Raw genomic sequence first — 22,978 nt, 5'->3', positions numbered from 1 at the left:
GGTTGCGGCAGACTGAGAGGTGGGAACCTATTTTTTTCAAGTTTTTTAGATCACTCTCTTTCAGATGACGCTTCATTTACTTCGCAAACAAATGAACGAAGTTGTCTTAAAAAATTTAATTAAAACAGCTCTAATTGAGGGTACTTGCGGCAAGATTTTGCTAGGCACACCGGCCGCGATGTATGACCTGATATGTAATCTTCCATTAAAATCGCATTTCGATTAAATAACAGATAAACGTATAAATCACGCGGCCGGATCCCGTACTATATTACTACGTTTACGCGAGCGTTACTTCAGTAGTAACTTACGATAATTCCTTCGCGTAAAGGAAATTTTGTAGTAACTTACGATAATTTACTCTGCGTAAACGAGTGAATTATCGTAAGTTACTACAAAAGTAACGCTCGCGTAAACGTAGTACATGCGGTAAATACGTTGCGCATAGATGGAGAATAATAAGAAATCGTGTTATTAAATAAAATTATATGTAAAAAGAAAAATGCGTAAGACAGTTGGATATATTAGAAAAGTATGTACATACGATATACGTTATTTGATTCACAGTTTTTAACTTGCCTGTACATCACCTCGGACTCGTCGATCGAAGCGGTCGATTCAAGCTGGTGTCACCTATGGATCGTTCGGTTCATTACAGTTGCGGTCGGTAACTCATCTCCTATGGTAAAAAGTTGGTGCATCCATTAAGATTCACCCGGTATGTATGTATAGGCCCGTTAGCTTCCAATCGAGACCATCGTAAATTGCCGTACGCCGTATGCATAGTACATGACATTCTCCAAGTTAATGTGGATTCCTGTCAATAATTATAGTATATCAATAATGATATATATAAAATCCGATGCTCATGTACACCTAGTGTAGAGACTTTATCAAATTTCCAAGGATATAGAACGGATTAAAATTCTATTCATGTCTCAATGAACACCACTAGATATGAGATCGTCACGTGGCAAAAGTTAATGTTCAGTTTCTGGCAAGAAATTCACAAAAGTTTTACATAATATGCACATGACGAAATGCGCATATACACTCTTTAGCGAGTTAAAGTCTAAATTCTGAATATATTGTTCGGATTGATGAAATATCCGAGTATTTCAGATGGATATGACTCGACGGCATGTACATGGGCGTGTCCGTATGCGAAACAGAAATGTCAATAATTTCCTTAGATTAAAAACAGATCTCGAAAATTATATATCGTTCGACATGTTTTCGTAGCACAAATTACCACACAAAAATTTCAGAAGATTTATGAAGTTTTAAGGACACTTATAGAACATATATACGGAGCGATCGAGGGACACGTCCGTCTCACTCGATGCCCTTTTTTTTTACTTGGGGAAATCTTCAACTGCCAGCCTAACCTGACAGCCCCCTCTTGTGAGAGGAAGAAGACTCCCTCGCCCTCCGGGGGAAGGGCGAAGGAAGTGTGGGATTCTTACCCACTAAAACCCCAAGGGTGACCTACCATGCGCTTTATGGGGGGAGAGCCCGGGAACTTATTACAATTACTTCCAGGCCTCTCCCCAGCGCCGAGCTCTGTCTGAGCTGTCTCCTCTGAACTGCCTTGACAGTTCCGTGACTCTTGAGGAGTCCTAAATTTATCTGTAGCGTCGGAGTGTGGCCACCGCCACCCCGCCGCCCCTCCCTTTGTTAGTAGGGGGGGGGTTGATTCGGCGCCCGTTATCTCCGCCGGGACGTCGAACCTCCTTTCCTCCCGTCGGTACCCACGTGGGTGGGGCAGACGAGAGGTACAGCACCTACTCACGCTGCATATAATGCAGCTTTGATTCACTCTTTTGTGAGTGGATAAGGGTGAGTGAGCCTATGAACTTCGGCCCACTCACCCCCGTTGATCTTATTGGGAGAGGACCGCCGGGGGGTTCACTTCCCCTCGGCGGATCCTCTCCGCCTCCTCCTTGGCGGACATTACCTGGCCACAATAGGCCAGGAATGCCCGCCACCTTTCTTCGTTTCCGACCATTGACGCCACAATGGCCGGGAGGGAGAGGTCTTCTCCGACCTCCCCCTGAAGGACACGGCGCTGTTCGGCCCACGCTGGACATTCTCCCAGCGTGTGCTGCGCCGTGTCCCTCTCCTTGTCGCAGTGATGGCAACGCGTTGTGACCTCCTTTCCTATGCGGTGCAGGTACACACCGAAGCACCCATGTCCGGTGAGCACCTGCACCGCGTGATACGTCATCCCGTACCTCCGACTGTCCAGCCAATCTGCTAGACAGGGTCGGACGGCATCGACGGTCTTCTGACCAAACTCCGGATTTATCAGGGAGTCCTGCCATTTTCGAATCATGACCGTCTTTTCCTGGAGTCTTATTATTAGACGAGTCCTGGGTGGTATTTGCACTCCCCCCACTTGCAGCTCTTTAGTTTGCCGGTATACCTCGGTTGCCGAGCCGCAAGTATTAAGGAGGGCGACCAGCCAGGACCGTTGCCGCCGCGTGCGAGACCGTGCGATATGCACGTGACACTCTCAGCGCAATTGTGCGCTGCGCCCCTCTAAGCTGGGTCTGTATCCTGCGCGACTTCTCCGCTGCGGATACCCAGACCGGGGCGCCGTAGAGTGCCACGGCATGCACGGTCGCCGCGTACAATCGGCGAGCACGACCGCTCGCCCCTCCCAGGTTAAGCATAAGCCTAGCCAAACTGTTCGCTACTTTATTTACCCTGGGAGTCAGGCGAGCGAAGTGCCCGCCAAAGCTTTAGAAGCCGTCCAACCAGAGGCCCAGGATTTTCATCTGGGCCCCCACGGAGATACGGGTTTCTTCTACTATAATATGGGCCTCTGGTGGCTCCCCCTTTGTCTTATCGTGGAAGAACACTACTTGCGTCTTCTGGGGAGCCACCTTTAGGCCCACCCTCCTCATTGCGGTCACAACTTGCCTCACTGCGACGTTTGCCAGGTTGATAGCCTCCTCCCATGTTTCGCCCTCGACTCCCAGGAAGGTGTCGTCGGCGAAACCATTCAGCCAACACCCCGGGAGGAGGGCGGTCCGGAGAACGGAGTCATACCCCAAGTTCCACAGGAGCGGCCCAAGTACCGACCCCTGCGGAACCCCCCGCACGACCAATCTGATGTGAACGATTCCGTCCCTGTCCGTATAGGCCAACTTCCTGTCCCGGAAGTAGTCGTATATAACGGCTATAAGGTTGTAACCGAACGGTATAACATTGGGTCACGGAACGCTCTTTTATGCCCTCTAAGTCATCGGTCGCCACTCGGTTTGTCCTCAATCCACCGAGAAGGTAAGTATTTATGAGTGTATGGTCAACTAATTTGTTTAAACAATCCCCTTTTCAGATTCTCGACCGGGGTGCCCATTCTTCATCGCCTCCTCTCGGATCATCGACGCTCATCACCAGCCTAGGTATACGTAGTATCGAGATAGCTTGCCACCAGGCTAAGTCCCGACACCGTGGCAAATTAAGTTAATTAATATTTATTATTTTCAGGTTTTCGGAACGGGTGCCTCATCCGTGTCGCCGGCCCATGGGTCATCGCTGTTGAACGCCCGTCAGGACCCCCGCGTACACAAGATGGCTGACCACTGCTCCCCCGAGGTAAGTATAAGTACCGTGGTAAATTATCTTAATTAATTGTTATTATTTTCAGGTTTTTGGAATGGGTGCCTCATCTGTGTCGCCGGCCCATCGATCCTCGCTGCTGACTGCCGACCAGGATCCCCGCGTACACAAGATGGCTGACTGCCACTCCCCCGAGGTAAGTATAAGTACCGTGGTAAATTAACTTAATTGTTACTATAATTTTTCGAGATTTCGCCGCTGGTGCCTCATCCCCGATGTCCACTGGTGTAGCACCGATGATAAACCCGACCCAGGTCAACGATTATAGAAGATGGCTGACACCCGTGCAGGTAAGTATCAGGTAAGTAATCGTTAACTCTTTTATTTTCACATATGTAGTTTCCATTTATTCATAATCTTCGTTTTACACAAACAGGTTTTCGCTGTTACAATATCCGCGCAAGATGGCGGTCGCACGTCTCGCAAAGTGCGAAGTTTCACTTTTCGGTTCACTCCGACCGTTCGCCTTTTGTATCGGCGACAATTAACGCGTTTCGCGGGCGTTCCCGTTGGTTTCGGACGCTGTGGTAAACTAATTATCGTAATCCGGTAGACGATCGCGAACTTTCCACGACACACCGAGATATACGCGCGAGAGAGATGTTACCTTTACGAGCGCCCACGAGAGACTGCCTCGAGGAATATTCCGCTCTCCGGCTCCCCACCTAAGGGATTTTCCCCTTCCATCGCGCCACGGCCGCTTTCTCTTTGAGGAATGCGCGTTACTACGCAGTAACATGTGGTGTTTACCAGTTCCGGGCGCGCCAGATGTTCGCGGTGGAAAATTCCACTTACATGCCCTTAAGGATAACATACTTTATCGCCTCCCGGGTAGTGGTTTTTCACTACTTACGATATTCACATTTCATTGGCGCCGACCTATGCGCACGACCCCTATGACGTCTCTATACGGGCACCCGGACCGACTTCTCGACGAAGATGTCCAGGTGCACTACGCGGTGTCCGCCGTTGACGGCGACCCTCGGTGCCCGCTTCCACGACCCTCCCTGACCGTATTCCGGCCTCGGTTCCCGTAGCCGGTGTCTGGGTATCGTTTTCGCGGACCGTGTCCCCGTAACTCGCGTCCGGGTGTTCGGATCACGACGGCGCCTGGTCCCTCGGGTGTACCAGGTCTCCCTGATGCGGCACCGCCGGCTTTTCCTCGGAGAAGACGCCTGTCCCGCTATTTCGCCTCCCGGTGATCGGATCGCGACGCGGTTCGGCTGTGCCTGCCTCTCGCGATGCCCTGACGTGGCACCGTTGGTTACTTAGCCCCTTAGTCTGCTCGATCGGACGGCTATTGACCGCGGTTCCGTATTTCGCCTCCCGGTGATTGGATCGCGACGCGGTTTGGCTGTGCCCGCCTCTCGCGATGCCCTGACGTGGCACCGGTGGTTACCTTGCCCCTTAGATCGCCCAATGGGGCGGCCGCTGACCGCGGGCCCGAATCTCGTCTTTTGGGACTCGTTCGGCTTCGCGTTATGTCGCGAGGTCACATCCGTATTTTTCCGGATCGAAGATTGTGTGCGGCTCGGTGCCTTCTATCCTGCGCTGCCTTGCGATCCACGCGCCATTAGTAAAACAATGTTTTACGTCCGAGCCGAGCACTTTCGTGCCAAACGAAAATAAACTTTCTGTGGATCGTCATGAAACTGAATATACCTTACGGACTAAATGAACCGCAGCTCAGCGATCATTGTCGCGCAACTTACGTCTAACCTCTATCTTATTGCGCCGGACGGATCATGGTAAACTAAAAGAAACTATATTTTTTATAATGGGTTTTCGTCCTCGGAACGCTTCACGCAACTTATAATCTAAAGGAGGGCCTTCCCCTCGTCGCATTGGGCGTCCTCCGCGGATGATGGACTCTGGAAGTCCTCCGACTGGTCGTCCCGTCGTTGCTGCCGCCGACTTCTCCCCTTCGGAAGAACCCTCGGGGTACCCCTTATGGAGGGGTTGCGACTGGGAAGCATGCGGTTGCAAGGTACGGGGGCACCCTGTGACGAATGAGCGCCTCCCGTATCACTGGCCACGGCAGGGTGTTGAATGCGTTAGCGACATCAAAACTGATGCCTAACAACACCCTGCCGGCCTCCGCCGCGGCTCTCGAGAGGGCCTCGATGCGTTTAATCGCATCTATTGTCGATTTGCCCTATCGAAAGCCGTACTGGTCCCTCGATACATTTGGACCAGTCCGGGACAGGTGCTGGACGATCCGGTCGGCAATTATTCGCTCAAAAAGCTTGCCGACCTCGTCCAGCAGGCATATCGGCCTATACGCGGACGGTTGGTCCGCGGGCTTCCCCGGTTTAGGGAGAAGTACCAACCTGGCCACCTTCCACGCTTGGGGGAACCGGCCATCCCTGAGGCACTTGGTGAATAAGTCCCTCAATTGCTCGGCCAGCTCCCCCGTGACCCAGGACCACACCTTTCCTGGCACTCCGTCGGGACCCGGAGCCTTCCCTTCTTTCAGCCTTCTGGCTGCCTTGCGCATCTCATCCATGTCGACCCCGAGTTCCTCGTCCCACTCCACAACAGGTGGAGCGGGACTGCCATTCACCCTCTCCCCGGGATCATCGGGGAAGAGGGTGTTGACAACCTCCTCCAGGAACTCAGGTTCCATTGATTCCGTGGTTGGGGGCGCCCAGGTCCTCAATTTGTTGAGAACCATTTTATACGGGCGCCCCCACGGATCATCTTCCAGGTCCTTCAAGAGTTCTTGCCAGGATTGGTCCTTGGCCTTTTTAATCGCCAGGGAATAGGCCCGTTTGGCGGAACGGTACTCTACTCCCGCATTCTCCATCCGCCTTGGGTGGCGGTCCTGACAGCGTCTGGCTCTCAGCCACCTTCGACGCGCGTGGACGGAGGAGCGCCTCAATTCGGCGATCTCCTCCGTCCACCAATACGCGGCCCGACGTGTCAGGGGTTTCGATCGAGGCATTCCGGCTTCGCATGATGCGAACATAATTGCCCCGATCTTTTCCGCTATTTCCTCCACGTCTTCGGACTGCCCCAGGATATCGTCTACCCACAAGGTCGCGTGGATAGACGCTCGGAGCAAGTCCTTATCTAATTTGCGGGCCGCCCATCGAGGGAAACGACGGTTCACCTCTCTGCGGCGGGCCTGGACTATTGGAGGGGTGACCGAAAGACTCATCTCTATGAATAGATGGTCTGAGAGAGTTTCAATCTCCTCGGCCACCCTCCATCCTCCTACTTTGCGCGCAACGGTGGGGCTGGCCCAAGTCACATCGACTATGGACCCCTCCCCCCCCCGATGCCTAACGCAGGTCTGCGTTGTCCCTACATTAAGGACAACTAGCCCAAGACCCGCCGCCCATTGTTCTAGGATCCTGCCCCTGCCATCCGTGACCGGGGAGCCCCATAGCGCCGATTTAGCGTTAAAATCCCCGGCCACCAAGACTTGGCCATGGGGCAGGATCCTCATCAAACGAACCCTCAGGTTCTCGAATACCCCCTCATAGGTGGGTATATCCACGTTGGGAGAAATATACACTCCCGCGACGTAGACCCGATCCCATCTTACGATCGCGAAGCCATTCCCAGACTCCACACGAGTACAGGGAACTGGCTCGCTTGTGGGCCTCCATGTTATTGCCACCGAGCCGCACCGGTTACTCGCCCAAAGCGAGTTGTTTGGGGGCGCCTAGTACGGTTCGGCGGCTATGCCTAAACCACAGCCGCGCTCCGCCATGGTCTGTAAAAAGACATCCTGCGAAGCACGGCAGTGGTTCAGGTTCGCCTGTAGCAACTTCTGGAGAGGCATTAGTAAAACTCGGGTCCGAAGACCTCCGTCTCCTCTCCAACCTCTTGGCCTATGTTAGGCCCATCAGGAACTTTCTGTGCTATATTCTGCAGTAATTCCCGTCCTATTTCTTCGGGAGTTTCTGCTGGAGCTGGTGTTGACGTCGGGGCAGTTTGGTCAACTAACATAGGCTCCAAAGTCCTTTCTTCCCCAAGTCGTTCGGTGGATGGCGTTGGGGTGGCCGTAGGAGTAGGTGTCGGCAGCTGTTGTGTGGCTTCTAGCTTTTCCCTACTTTTTCTCCTCCTTTGCGCGAGCGGTCTGCCATCAGTTTCCGCTTCCACGCAGTCCGCGGTACTTTCCGCCGCCCTCTTCTTTGGCTGTTTGCCTAACGCAGGGAAGTTGGCGATCTCCACTTTTGTGATCGTTGGTAATTGACGACCTGATTCCGGGACTACCTCCACTTCCATGCTCTCCGTACCTCTGGCCGTAGAAGGCCTGGGCTTAACCGCGCCTACCGCTAGTTTGGGCTTAGCTTTCTTCTTAGCGGCTGCGCAGGCCTTTCCGCCAGCTCGATGTCCAGCCGGTTTGCCTAAATCGGCACAAACCGGACATCGAGGGACCGCTTGGCACCCTCGGGCTAGGTGCCCTATTTGTCCACAACGATAACATTGTGAACTTTGGTCCACTGCACTGTTACACTGGGCTCTTACATGCGCCCCTTCTAAGCAGCGAAAACACTGCAGGGGTCTAGAGTCCAGTACCTGAATCCTTACCGTGTACCATCCCACCAACATTCTTCCGCCTTTACCGTGGATGGTATTTGATGCGGTTAGTGGGCAACGCACCCAGGCCGTGTTAAGACCGTTGGTTCCCCTATGAAAGGAACCAACCTGAATCTGGGCAGGTTCACATCCTCCTGCTTTCGCGACTGCTGCTGCCAGTTCCTCCGCTGACACTGAATCTTCAAGATCCAGGACCCTGAACTCCCCTGTTTTTATGGGGCGGGTCACTTTGATCCCGGGCTTGTCGCGGAACAACCTTGCAAGCTGTTCGGCAAGGAGATCGGCTCTGGCTGCACTATCTTGATCGGGGACTTCTAGGATAAGTGCCCCAGTCTGGGCCCTTTTAGGTCTAAGGCCCGTAGTGAAGCCTAGCTCGGACAAGTTGATCTTTGCCCAAGTTTCTTTCATAATATCTTCGTAGCCCCCTTCGAGGCTCGTTAAGGTAACCACCGCACATCTCGGTGGTTTCCTTTTTGCCTTCCCGGCCTTGGTATGGCCAAAGTCACTCGATGCCCTACCAGACTCCAACCTAACCTAACCTTGAAACCGCACGCTCGAAGTGCGAGAACGACCGCTTTGCGTTCCCCGCGGGTAGTCCTGCGTCGGCTATCGGACGACGCGGTGCGGCGAATATGCCGGCGGGCGAGCCCAGTCCACCGGCGGGCAGCTGAGCAGGCGGCAGACAACCCCGAGGTTCCGGACGGGCGCGATATGCCAGACTTACTATCCCAAGTATGGGGTGACGGGGATACGGCTGGGCCAGGGCCCGAGCAAGCAGTGACCGGCATCTTAGCGGTCCAGGCGGCATTGTTGCAGCTAGAGCGCGATCTCTCGTTATCACCAGACACGGCGGTGACGGTAGCGGAGGACGATGCGGAACAGTCGGACGAATTCCGCAGTATGGCGACTGAGGATGATGACGATGGCGACGAGTCCAAAGCGCCTAAGTAGATCGTAGAGGCGAGGCGCTCCGAGGAAAGGGGATGAATTCCAAACTTAGTTTCTTTTATAGTTTATGTCATGGACATTCCCATCCGGCGCAGACAGATAATAAGTAGAATAAGATAGCGTTAAGGATTGCGGCTGCGTCCGCTGAGCAGCAGCTCGCCTAGGTTAAGTTTGATATTCCGTCGGTTCAAATTAATTTTCAGTTCGGCTTAAGCGTAAAGGATAGTTTGATTTCTTTTTTTGTTTGAACGCGCGAACCGATGCGTAACGCGCGAGTACAGGGCTTAAGCCACACACAATCTTCCACGAGCGAACGCGTCCGCGAAATCGGAAACCATAAGTTTCCCGCGAACCGGAGTCACCTATGACTCACCCGCGAGGCCCACTAAGAAGTCAGGGTACGTCGACATCGAAGTCCGACAACGTGTCCGCAAAATCAGAAACCATAAGTTTCCCGCAAAGCGGAGTCACCTATGACTCACCCGCGAGACCCATTAAGGAGTCAGGGTAGGTCGGCGTCGAAGTCCGGCAATGCGTCCGCGAAATCGGAAACCATAAGTTTCCCGCGAAGCGGAGTCACCTATGACTCATCCGCGAGACCTATTAAGAGATCAGGGTAGGTCAGCGTCGAAGACAGACGGCTGGGTGAGGAAATCGCGGACGGTGCATCAGCTGCAGGGACAGATGATCCCTGACCGAGGTACCACACCTGGTACGTACGAAAATCAGGTCGGCGACAAAGCCCGGCCACGTGGAGGCCGAATAGCGGGACCGTCCACGATCTCGCTACCTGAGCATCTTCGCCTGGAATAGGGCGCGGAACGGAGTTAGGAAGGTCACCCAAAGTGGTCATAGGGGGTCGACGTCAACGGCGGATGCCGCGAGGTATACCCGGACACCTTCTTCGAGAAGTCTGTCCGGATGCCTTTATAGGGACGCAGGGTAGGACGTGCGCATAGGTCGGCGCCATGAAACATTGCGAAATCAAAGGGGTGGAAAACCACTACCCGGGCGAGGAGAAAGTGCGTCGTCCGGAGGGCGTGGCCAACGGAATTTTCCGAGATAAACATCTGGAACGTTCGCCGCGACGCAATAACACATGGTGTTTACGATGTGCGAACGTTCCAGAAAGAGAAAGCGGCCGTGACGTCGTAGTGGGGGTAAAGCCCGCAAGTGGGGAGCCACTGCGAGCAACGATACTCGAGGCAGTCTCTCGAGGATCGTCGGTACGGTAACATGTTAACTAGAAGCACCCGCAATCGCGCTAAGTCCCGCGAACATAAGTCGAGTGTTTAAATAATTGCTCACCGTCATCCATAACAATCGGGAACGCCCGCGAAACGCGTTAATTGTCGCCGATACGAAAGGCGAACGGTACTGTGATACCAAAAGGGACTTGCGTGCGATTTGACGAAGCGTGCGAACGCCATCTTGCTTAAAGAGATTTATAGTGAACTACCACCTGTGCGAGATAGAGCAAATAAATAAATTGTTCAATCAGTGTATAAAATATACCCGGATTTATTTGATTGACTTACCCTTCACCTACCTGATCAAACGGTGGTCATCCATCTTGGTCCAACGTTGATCCAGAGCGGTGATTGAGATCGGTGATCCGAGAGTGGGCGCTGGAGATCGGCCATCCGTGGCGGGAACTTAAAAGGGGAGAAAATTAGTTAAATTAAGAATCCGCGGGATTATACTTACCTTCTCGGTGATAAAGGTGAAACCGAGTGGCGACCGTAGAACTAAGGGGACATTCAACGCGATCCGTGGCCCTAGGAGGTGCCGTTCGGTCACAACCTAACCTTGAAACCGCCTGTAAAAGTACAGACGGCTCCATCAACATCAGACATTCCAGCGATGTCATCCCAAAGGCCGAGTCAAGGGACAGCAGGACGAGTGGTGACGCCAGTACGTGAACTTGTCAAAACAAAGGCAGCAATAAAATTTTTAGATACCCAGATCCGTTCCTCGACTCCTATCCTAAAAGCAGATCCAAATGATAACGATACGAGCCTAGACATTACCATACCGCTAGACAGTAGTGACGGAGATCCACCAGAAGCCGAACAGCTGATTGAGAGCAGCCAGATGGACCGCCGTAGAGTTAGCAGACAAATTGAATATTTTTGAATTATTCTGTTTAAAGATAAAGTAAAATCGGAAAGGAGATTGTGTATTCGTCGATTCAAACATAGTGCGGGAAAGCTTGTATAGGTGGCTACATTGATAGCTATAGCTACCACGTCACGACACGTAGAGATGTATCACTACGCGCGCGGCGTAGACCGCGTCGCAGCTCGGGGATCGCGAACGGTCGAGAATGTATTACTGCGCATGCGGGAGCGGGCGTGTCCGTGCGTGCGGCCCGGCGAGCGACCATTCTCGTTTCGTACGTCCTGCGCGACGGATCGTCCTCCGCGACGGATCATTTATTACGTTCTTTGTTGAGTCATAAGTAGTCGTCGTGTATCTTTATAATAAGTCTTGTCTCAACGAGTCATAGATTAACCGAACGTTCATTTCTGTCTGACGATAACGACACGCCTTTGAACGGCCGTATTACATTTATTAACGAGAAGCTACCGTTATATCAAACTACTGAGATAGAAAGAGACGTAAGACGACAACGCCCATGGAAAGTTCTGGAATGCTGGTTCGGCTTGGTATAAGCTACTATTCTTTGCAAACGAGAGATTGCCGTTTCGGGCTTGATTAAGATGACCGATTACACAGCCCCACAAAAAAAAATTTTTTTCTGTTCGGCGGACCGGACTAGTCAATTCTTACGTATTTTGGGTCGCTGAATCCGAATCCGAGGTCAGAATTCAAAAGTTGGTTCGTGTTTTTTTTCTAATCTCAAAAAACATACCTTTTTAGTACATTTTGAGCCGTAATGAAAAAGCGCGAGCTAGTTTCGAAATTCTGACCGTGGATTCGGATTCAAAAGCTTGAATTACATAACAATTGACTAGATTTTTTAATACAAAATGGCAGATCCAATATGGCGGACCCAATATGGCGGATGTTTTTTCAAATTGATCCGATTCGCTTGAAACTTGGTACTCAGGGGTTTTTGTGGTCGCTGAGTACGAATCTGATGTCAGTTTTCCAAAATTCAAAATGGCAGATCCAGTATACCCGATGAGTTTTTGAAAATTGACCAGATCCGCCTAAAATTTGTTACTCGAGGGTTTTTGGAGTCGCTGAATACAAATCTGACGTCATATCATAACATAATCACACTGAAAATGCAGTTTTTCCCACATGACTCTGAGAAAGTACAAATCTTATATATTTGACGTCCAAGACCACAATAGTCAAAGTATATCCACCCTGGCGAAAATGAGAAGTTTCATAAACGTTTGTTTGATGTTTACGTGAGCGTTTGCGGAAGTTCGTTGAGAGTTTAGAAACAGTCAGTAGAGAGTTCGTAGAGCGGAAATTGCAACGCTGCAGCGTTTGAAAGGCGTTTGTATATAGTGTTTTTGAGAGTTTGCACAGCGTTTACATGACGTATGACGTTTGCTGAGAGTTCTTTAAAACATTTAGAGATCCTCTGTTAAGCGTTTAGGCTGCATTCGGAAACGTTACCCGGGTACACACGGGTATACTCCCTTCTCTTTCTATCTCAGCGAGTTAGAAGGAGAAGGGAGTATACCCGTGTGTACCCGGATGACGTTTCCGAATGCAGCCTAAACGCTTAACAGAGGATCTCTAAATGTTTTAAAGAACTCTCAGCAAACGTCATACGTCATGTAAACGCTGTGCAAACTCTCAAAAACACTATATACAAACGCCTTTCAAACGCTGCAGCGTTGCAATTTCCGCTCTACGAACTCTCTACTGACCGTTTCTAAACTCTCAACGAACTTCCGCAAACGCTCACGTAAACATCAAACAAACGTTTATGAAACTTCTCATTTTCGCCAGGGTGGATATACTTTGACTATTGTGGTCTTGGACGTCAAATATATAAGATTTGTACTTTCTCAGAGTCACGTGGGAAAAACTGCATTTTCAGTGTGATTATGTTATGATATGACGTCAGATTCGTATTCAGCGACCCCAAAAACCCTCGAGTAACAAATTTTAGGCGAATCTGGTCAATTTTCAAAAACTCATCGGGTATACTGGATCTGCCATTTTAAATTTTGGAAAACTAACATTAGATTCGTACTCAGCGACCACAAAAACCCCTGAGTACCAAGTTTCAAGCAAATCGGATCAATTTAAAAAAACATCCGCCATATTGGGTCCGCCATATTGGATCTGCCATTTTGTATTAAAAAATCTAGTCAATTGTTATGTAATTCAAGCTTTTAAATCCGAATCCACGGTCAGAATTTCGAAACTAGCTCGCGCTTTTTCATTACGGCTCAAAATGTACTAAAAAAGTATGTTTTTTGAGATTAGAAAAAAAACACGAACCAACTTTTGAATTCTGACCTCGGATTCGGATTCAGCGACCCAAAATACGTAAGAATTGACTAGTCCGGTCCGTCGGACAGAAAAAAAATTTTTTTTTGTGGGGCTGTGTTATTAGAGGACGTATTCACGATTCTCTACAGTAATCAGGTAACGATTTAATTGCTTCCTCTTGACCATTGATCATCTCTGTGACGACGGTAGACCAGTCTAATGTTGTGAAGATCGCAAGGTCTATTCAATATTTCGATCATTGGTTACAGAGAATACGAGAGAGAGAATTAAGGATTCTTCATCCTTGGTAATCACCGGATTAATCTTCATGGTTAACTATGCAATGTTTCGCACACTGAGCTCAGTAGATATGCTAATATAACACGTTTTGAAAGATTGCAATCTTAATTAAAGTTTCTTGAGTTTAATGTAAAGTTCATTCCTTAATAGCAAAGGATATTTCAATTAAAGATACCGTATTAATTATTGCTAATCGAAGTATTATTAAGTTAAGCGTTTCTTCTTGTAAATATTCCTCTCATTAATTGTTTTATGTGATTGGAGCATAAATCTTTCGTTTACGATTCACTTAGAAATATTATGTGCGTTCTCTTTTCATGTAAAGATAAGAAATATTTTCTGATATATTACCGCGAGCGATATATGAATTCTATTAAAAGGAATTAGCGTGTCAATATCTATGACTAAGGATAATTCATCTTATATAACTTATAATTCAGTAAGATTAACAGTTGTCCTATTCATATTATTCTCTGGTTCGATATGATACAAATTGATCCTTGGATACTAAAGAACATTGGTTTTGCAATAGATCTAATTGTGAACAAGTAAATTGACACGTTGACTCTATTCATATTGTTTCTTATGTACAGGGTGTTTCATGACGATACAGAGCGGTACGGCGGGTTGCCCATTCGAGCAGGCGCGCATGGTCGTTCACAATTGCGTTGACTTCGGTGCATCACCTATAACCACTCGCATATCTTTTTTACAATAAAATGGACTTTGTAGCGCCCGAAGTTGCAATACAATTGTGACGGATTTCCGTAGCAGTAACGTTAAAACAGAAGTCGAGATGACAATACAGGTTATGAAATAAATTTTATTAAGAAAACGAAAGACATCTTCTCTCTTACGAAAAAAGCTCGTACCATAGTCCATCATAATCATTATATATTATAATTTTATTACTTAAATTATTTTTTGCACACAATGTTTATGCACAGGACAAAAGTCAGCAATTAGTATATGTGTGCAAATTTAAATTATAAGTCGGCTAATAAATTTCATTCAATGTAAGTTTAAATAATGGCAGAAATCACCATTAACAAATCTTACAATATTCATTTTGTTTAATTAATAAATAATTTATCATTAAATTGATAATCAATTTAATATATCAATACTAATGAGCATTATATAATTCTTTATATAAATGATGCTGCTGCATCTTAAAAATCTTAATCTTAATCTCATAAACAAGAGGTTTATTAGTATAAAATATACATTTTAAATATAATGCTAATAAATAGTTTATATAAGGCAAATTATCATAATATTTAATGAATACTTTTCAGTAATAAATTCCTTGTAGATTTAAATGAGATTCAGTAGCATTATTTACATAAAGATGCTTATTAGCATCAGTATATTGAATTAATTATTAATGTTAATGATGAAATATTAATAATCTGAAATAAATGTTGTTAGACATAAGATCCGCTGATAATCGTTTTTATCGTTATAAATAACGATGGAAACGGTTATCAACGGATCTCGTGCCTAATAACATTTATTTCAGATTATTAATATATATATATATAGTTTTCGTTATATATTACCTGAAGTTATATGTTTCGCAAAATGGAATATTGTTAAATGGATTAAAATTAATGACTCTCATTATGAGAATGGCATGTTGGTTGTTGTAGATTGGGAAAGAAGTAAAAATCCTCAATTTGGTTATATTTATACAATATTTGTATCCAGAGATAATATTGTATATTTTTTACTTAAGAAACTTACCACAGTACATTTTAATACTCATTTCCATGCTTATAAAATTGATTTCACTGATCAATGGCATTACTTAAAATTTCAAGATTTGGCTATCCATACAGCAACCAACATCAGAATTATTGCTAATGATCAACGATTGGTTCCGTTCCGTTTTATTCTCCATTGATTTCTCTATGAAAGATAAATCAATGGAGAATAAAACGGCTTTCTATCAAATACGTTTTGTATGATCATAAGTGTAAAATCATAAATCATAAAAATAATCGAAAATCATACGTTTTGTATAAAAACGTAATAATAAAACGTTACAAAATAATAGCTGTTTTTGTTCATAAATACCTTTATTTCATTCTATCACAAAAAGGATCTTGAAAAAATAATATAATAGATTCCTAACAATCTACAAATTCTCTTTTTGCAAGAATAGAATAAGATTTTTTTTCAGATTCGTCTATTATTGAATCAAGAATATTATAGGATTGTCACAAAGTTCTATCTGCATCTTTCTGAGAAAGTTAGAGGGATAGTATCAAGAATATTTTATTCTAAACTTAAGAAATTTTCTATTTAAGATTAAAATATTGTTGTTTCAATACTAAATATGATTGGCCCTATTTCGATCCTATTTTATGATTAGATTTAAGAGTAATAGCATTGTATCTAGAAATCTTTTCTGAGGGTGGCGGGGTTGATTAAGGGCAGCGCGATGTTCGGCGGGGTGACACGCAAATCATTAACTCAGTCAGCTAACAAATGAAAAGGAACATTTATTGTAGAATAACTTTCGGAAAACAATGCGGCCATTTCGGCTTTCATTAATCAGAAAAAGCAAATAGATATGTAGCGAGGGACCGTCGCTCGTTTCTCTAATGTCAATGCGGGTGCCTGATGTGGGCAGGGAAAATAGTAATCCTCACTCACTTAATGTATATGAAGTATATTTGAATACAAGAGCTTCAGAGAAGCTGTTTGGCAGAAATATATTCCGCACTCACACACACAACTCTCAAATGTATCGTAAGTCGTAATCGTACTTCCGTAATATCTCGCGCCGAGCTCACCGTGTACGTGCTCTCTCCACGGGCTCTGCCACACGACTCCCCTCTCTTCCTACCATCCAGGGCCTTCTCGACTCGCGCCCTCTCTTGCCGACCATATTTACTACAGATAGCTGATCACACGGGCGTCAAGTTTTGAACAATAAGAATGGCAGTAACGCGGATGCCAGAAATAAGCGGAGAATTACGTTAATTTAGTAAACGCGCGGAAGGCGTCGTTGATAAGCAAGATAATACTGGTAGAAAACTAAACTCACAAATACTTCGAAATCATAGCAGTCACGCAGATAATAATAGTAGAGTATTAAACTAACAAATAATATAGAATATCTACAGAAGTTACGACCGAATGCGACATAACTGGAGTAAACGCGAAATAATCGTGCGTCACGCTCGGAGCGCGTGAACTCAAGGTCCCAAGCGGCGCAAGGATTCGTTCGCCAAATTGCCTTAAGCTAAGACTCCATAGACGCGTTGAGCTGCGGCATTGGCTGCGGCAACGCAATGCGTTCGACTCCATTGGTGCGTTGCAATCGTGGCGCGACGGAGTATAATACATTAACCTTAAACAAAGGTTAGTTTGAAAGAAATCACTTTATACGGTTGACGGCACATTAAATACTAATTAAAAAAGTAGTTTGAAAGAAGTTAGGTGTGAAAAAAATATTTTTTTATTGAAATTAATTTTTATCTGTGCAATTAACGTCTCGAAGGTAAATAATAATTTTATTTATTACATTTTAGAAAAGTTTCCTGGATTAATAGTAGTATAAACTCACACATTTTTAAAAATGTTTTTTATTTTCAGAATGGATGAGAATTTTGCTCTGCTTTTATATCTTCGAAGAAGGAGACGACGACGTGCGATTCAATTGCAACAAGAAAATCGAAGAACAAGTCGTTGGTGGATTCATCCAATAATTAAAAACCGATTTGAACAGGGTGCATATGAAAATTTGGTTGTGGAGTTGCGAAAGGATCCTGAGCGATTTTTCAATTTTCATCGAATGTCACCCGATCAATTTGATCGCTTATTAGCGATAATTGAAAATCAAATTACTAAAATGCACATAACGAGAGAACCGTTGAGTGCTGGATTGCGTCTTTCAGTGACTTTAAGATTTCTTGCTTCAGGTGATAGCATGATAAGTTTACATTATTTGTACCGTATTGGTAAATCCACCGTTCCGAAAATTATCAGTGAAACGACCAATGCTATTTAGATGGCACTTATGCCAATAGTTCTTCCGGAACCTACGGCTGCAACATGGGCCACAGTTGCTATAGATTTTGAAAATAAATGGAATTTTCCTAATTGCATTGGCGCCATTGATGGCAAGCACATTGTAGTACAGTGCTTCAAAAATACAGGATCGGCTTTTTACAACTATAAAGGACAATTCAGTATAGTGTTACTTGGAGTGTGCGATGCCAATTTAATTTTCACTTATGTGAGCATTGGTTCTGCTGGAAGAGAAAGTGATGGCGGTATTTTCCGAAACACAGATTTTGGCAGACACTTGGTGAATGGTACATTACCATTACCGCCACCAAAGGCTCTTCCAAATACAAATACTTACTTGCCTCCGATATTTGTCGGAGATGCAGCATTTCCGCTCCTGACGAATATGATGAGGCCATATCCAGGTGCCAACTTAACTCCAGACAAAACTATATTCAATTATCGTCTCAGCAGAGCTAGGAGATTAATTGAAAACACTTTTGGTGTGCTGTCATCACGTTGGCGAATCTTTCGGAAGCCAATTATTGCATCGATACCAATTGTAGAAAATATAATTAAAGCTTGTGTCGTTTTACATAATTGGCTTAGAAAGGAAGATCTTCGAGTACAACCTGCTGACAGAAGATACGTTCCGGTTGGATTTGTTGATTATGAAGACTGTTATGGTAATGTGGAGAACGGGATATGGAGAGCGGAAGGGCAACCACCTTTGTGGCAAAATTCAGTTGCGACTACAAGCAGAAACCCTTCAAATGAAGCTAAACAAGTTAGAAAAGCTTACACCGAATACTTCATGGGGGTAGGCGCCATAGACTGGCAATGGAGAAAACTGCGAAATTTCGAATAACCGACGTTGAAAATATGTGGGTAAAACAAAAATATTGAAAAGTACTTTGATAATTATGTACTTTGATAATTATTTTTATTCAGTATTTGCATTATTGCTCAATAGTTCTGAAAGAGTATTTAGCACGGTTTGTTTTAAACGAATTTTGTCCTTAACATTTAATTGGTGGGAATCGCGACTTATTGATAGATAAAATAAATCGTCAGATGAAAAATCACTTAGATTAGTCTTTCTTGTTTGTCCAGCCATGTTTATAATCGCTTCGTCCACAGGATCTAGTGATTGACTTTTACCTGTGCAATAATAAAATTTTGTGAATACAGCCTTATAAAAATAATAGATAGAAACGTATTAAAATGTATCAAATAATAACGTTTAGTGTCATTAAAATCATACATGCCCAATCAGACTATATATAAATGTTGAAAAGTAACCATACGTTTTTTGACAGCTTGACCCGATGAGATTGGCATTGAAAAAGCCGTGGACTTCGATATTGAACGACTTGTCGAACTCTCACTTGGTGTTAAAACATTTGGGGATATAGGCTGGAACCTAGGACTTGGACTACTATCATCACTCGTATTCGAAAGAGGAGTCAACTCTCGCCTATTTTGTTGCAACAAAGCATTTGATTCCATGTGATCGCCTGAAAAATCCGATAAAAAGTTATTACAGTAGTAATTAAGTGCTTGTTATGATGCTTTCATTTGTTTTATAAGTACTTGAACATAACTTGTATTTATTTATCACTAAAAAAATAAAGACGTACCTATTTCTATAAGTAATTCGTTATGTATCGTTTTGTTTCCTGTTGAAGAACTTTGCGTTGGTGGTATTGATTGGGTCGATTGGGACATTGCAGTTAGAGCTGACGGTTTAACAACTTGAGGATCTTGGAAATTCGAAATTGTGCTGCAATTATAGAATTTATTAATAAATTAACATTAAATCACATTGATTAAAACATGAATAAAAATTGGGACAGAACAAAAAATTACTCTCGAGCTTCTGTTGACTCAACCAAAAATTCGAGATAAGGCATAAGCGACCAGGTTGGCAATTTTATTGCTGCTTGGCAACTCTTCGTTGCAAGTTTTTTTCGTTCTTTCATAAATCTGTCTCTGATGGACCGCCAGCGAGATTTAACAAAGTCGTCTGTTAAAATAATATATTAGAAGTCGAAATAAAATAACATAACATTTAAATAACCTCAAAATCAAAACTTGGGTTACTAATTTATTTATTTTCAAAAGCTGATAGTTTGCATTCAATTTTAGGAAATAGTATAGATATATGATGTTGAATAATATATAATTACCAGGAACATTCAGCTCTTGAGCCACTTCTGCCCACTTTTTTGCTTTAACATTATTGTCTTTATAATGTTTGTTTTTTACATCCCATATTTCAGGGCAGGACCTAACAAAATGAATGATTAATTCATTCAGATCGTCGTTAGTGTGTGGATTAGTAGCACTCGAACCCATATTAATTAAAATATCTGTTGACATTCGTGACTCGTGTGATTAAAAGGTTAATAAACTTTACATGACAGTCGGCACGGATATTGCCGAATACTGCCGAACGCGTCTTGCCGCTGCGGCAAAATCAACAAATTTTGATTTTGCCGCAGGTTAACGCAGGCGACTTGCGGCAGCCTTCTGATTGGTCAACGCACTCTGCCGCACGGCGTTGCCGCAGCTCAACGCGTCTATGGAGTCTTAGCTTTAATCTAACGCAGATAGGGAACGTAACACAAGTGACATCCCAACGTAATAATGGTCGAACGCAACGCGTAATATCGCCAAGGGTATCCTGACGCGAAGAATAAGGCGCTGAGGCGCTTGGCATAACACGAAATACTAAAACTAACGCGGGGAAAGGTACGGAATTACCGCGAGTAATAACGGGACGCAATATTAGGTCAACGCAAGTAATATCTTAATGCAAATAATATCCTAACGCAAATAATATCCTAACGAGAATAATCAGTCGGTGTGAATAACGCGAATGACACCCCGACTCGAGAAATCAATCGGCACGATCAATATTCTAACGCGAATAATATGTCGGCACGAACGACATTCCGACGCAAATATGATTCTAACGCAAAGGCTTGCACGCAGTTAACATCGGAGCACAATCACACCAACGCGAATAATATCTCGGCGCAACCAATATTGCGTGGATAATCTAGGTGTCCTAACGCGAATCACACCTGACGCAATTAAACCAATGTATTTACAATATGTATTTATTTTACAGGACATGTTCTACATGTCCACCATTGTTCTCCAAACACAATGCGACTCTCCGCATAAAATTTTGTCGCACTCTACTTAGTGTGACGGGTGTAATATCGCGACTTGCTACCCGTATTCTTTCAATTAATTCGTTGCGATTCATGGGTAGTGTCTTATATACCTGATCGCGTATAAAACCCCATGCAAAAAAGTCCAGAGGCGTGAGATCAGGTGATCGCGGTGGCCACTCGTGCAGATCACTGTGAATGCCTATCCACTTGTTCGTAAAACGACGATTCAAAATCGTACGGGCGAGAAGGGAAGTATGGGCTGGATGGCCGTCTTGTTGGAAGATGATGTTTGGGCGGATGTGTAATGGAACATCTTCCAACAAACCGGGCAGTGTTTCCTCCAGAAACTCGGAATATACTTCTGCCGTGACATTGACATTTTCAGGGAAAAAGTACGGTCCAATAATCGTATCGTCCACAATCCCCATCCAAACGTTGACGTGGAATCTTCCCTGGACGTGCGTTTCTTTTATACAGTGGGGGTTCTCTACCGCGTAATGGTGTTCATTATGGCGATTAATCATGCCATCACTGCGGAAAGTGCTCTCGTCTGTCCATAATATACTCCGCAGAAAGTAGTCATCCTCAATATCATCAATATCGTAAATCTGTATGATATAAAGGTACAATAATGTATCTGTTTATTTTTTTTCATGTTTTTTATGCCTTTTTTGCAATTTGTTAAAAATTATTATTAATTTTCTGTTTATTACTTAGGTTGACATTTTATCGCGCAGACTTTAGAAGAAACGGTGATATGATTAGCCACGATATAAAAAACGCGTCAACGAGAAATATTCGATAAATGAAAGTTAATTGCCACGATTTCGTATAAAAGCTTAAAATATAGCTAATACATTATTAAACTATATAATTTACCTGTTCTGAGACCCAATCACAAAATCTTTCTCGACGGAGCAAATCTTGGGGAAGCAACATTTGAGTTGTGTGTCTCTTGTAAGGATGCATTTTTAAATATTTCTTAATAATCCTATGTGCCTTGATATGGTCCATACCGAGATCATATCCGATACCTTTTGTGCTGGTGTGCGGATTTTCTGTAACTGCTTCTCTCACTTGATTGATAATTTCTTCCGGGCGATGATAATGATTTAGCGCGCGTGTTGACGCGTGTAACGTGCCATGCTGGACAAGGCGAGTTAATAAGGTATGGAAATACCCGTGTGCCGGGTGCCGCTTTTCAGGAAAGCGCTCAGCGTACAAAATTGCGGCCTGCCTTCCATTTTTACGACATTCGCCGTAAATTAACAACATATTAGCCAACTCTTCGTTAGTATAACGAGGATGCTCCATCGTTCACCATTTGACGTTTTTAAAACAGACGAGTGCATTTTCCGTAGACGGACAAAAAACTATCTGGTCCGACGTTCTTTTCCTTGCGTGCAACACGAGGATTGAAAACGCGGTGAACGATGGAACGTCCTCGTTATACTAACGAAGAGTTGACCAATATGTTATTAATTTACGGCGAATGTCGTAAAAATGGAAGGCAGGCCGCAATTTTGTACGCTGAGCGCTTTCCTGAAAAGCGGCACCCGGCACACGGGTATTTCCATACTTTATTAACTCGCCTTATCCAGCATGGCACGTTACACACGTCAACACGCGCACGAAATCATCATCGCCCGGAAGAAATTATCAATCAAGTGAGAGAAGCAGTTACAGAAAATCCGCACACCAGCACGAGAAGTATCGGATATGATCTTGGTATGGACCATAACAAGGCGCATAGAATTATTAAGAAAGATTTAAGAATGCATCCTTACAAGAGACACACAACTCAAATGTTGCTCCCCCAAGAATTGCTCCGTCGAGAAAGATTTTGTGATTGGGTCTCAGAACAGGTAAATTATATATTGCTTCCTCATAGAGGAAGCTTTGTTTTCGTAAATTCGTATATG

The 22,978-nt window shown here is 45.0% G+C and overlaps 1 protein-coding gene and 1 pseudogene across 1 annotated transcript; one reads left to right on the top strand and one right to left on the bottom strand.

Moving 5' to 3' along the window:
• Positions 1 to 10,989: 10,989 nt before the first annotated feature.
• LOC139781988 (uncharacterized) lies at positions 10,990 to 18,739 on the top strand (annotated as a pseudogene).
• A 2,262-nt stretch (positions 18,740 to 21,001) lies between these two features.
• LOC139781987 (uncharacterized) lies at positions 21,002 to 22,370 on the bottom strand. The gene is made up of 2 exons (XM_071720877.1): positions 21,936 to 22,370; positions 21,002 to 21,664 (listed from the first exon to the last, which is right to left on the bottom strand). Exons 1-2 carry the CDS (start codon positions 22,368 to 22,370, stop codon positions 21,002 to 21,004), a joined length of 1,098 nt encoding a protein of 365 aa, XP_071576978.1.
• Between the last annotated feature and the right edge of the window lie 608 nt (positions 22,371 to 22,978).

Source organism: Temnothorax nylanderi, unplaced genomic scaffold (genome assembly GCF_030848795.1).
Source record: "Temnothorax nylanderi isolate EJ_2023f unplaced genomic scaffold, tnyl_v1.0 TNYL_tig0379_pilon, whole genome shotgun sequence".
Classification (NCBI taxonomy): domain Eukaryota; kingdom Metazoa; phylum Arthropoda; class Insecta; order Hymenoptera; family Formicidae; genus Temnothorax; species Temnothorax nylanderi.
Note: the sequence above shows the minus strand (reverse complement) of the source record. Positions and strands in the feature narration are given on the sequence as shown.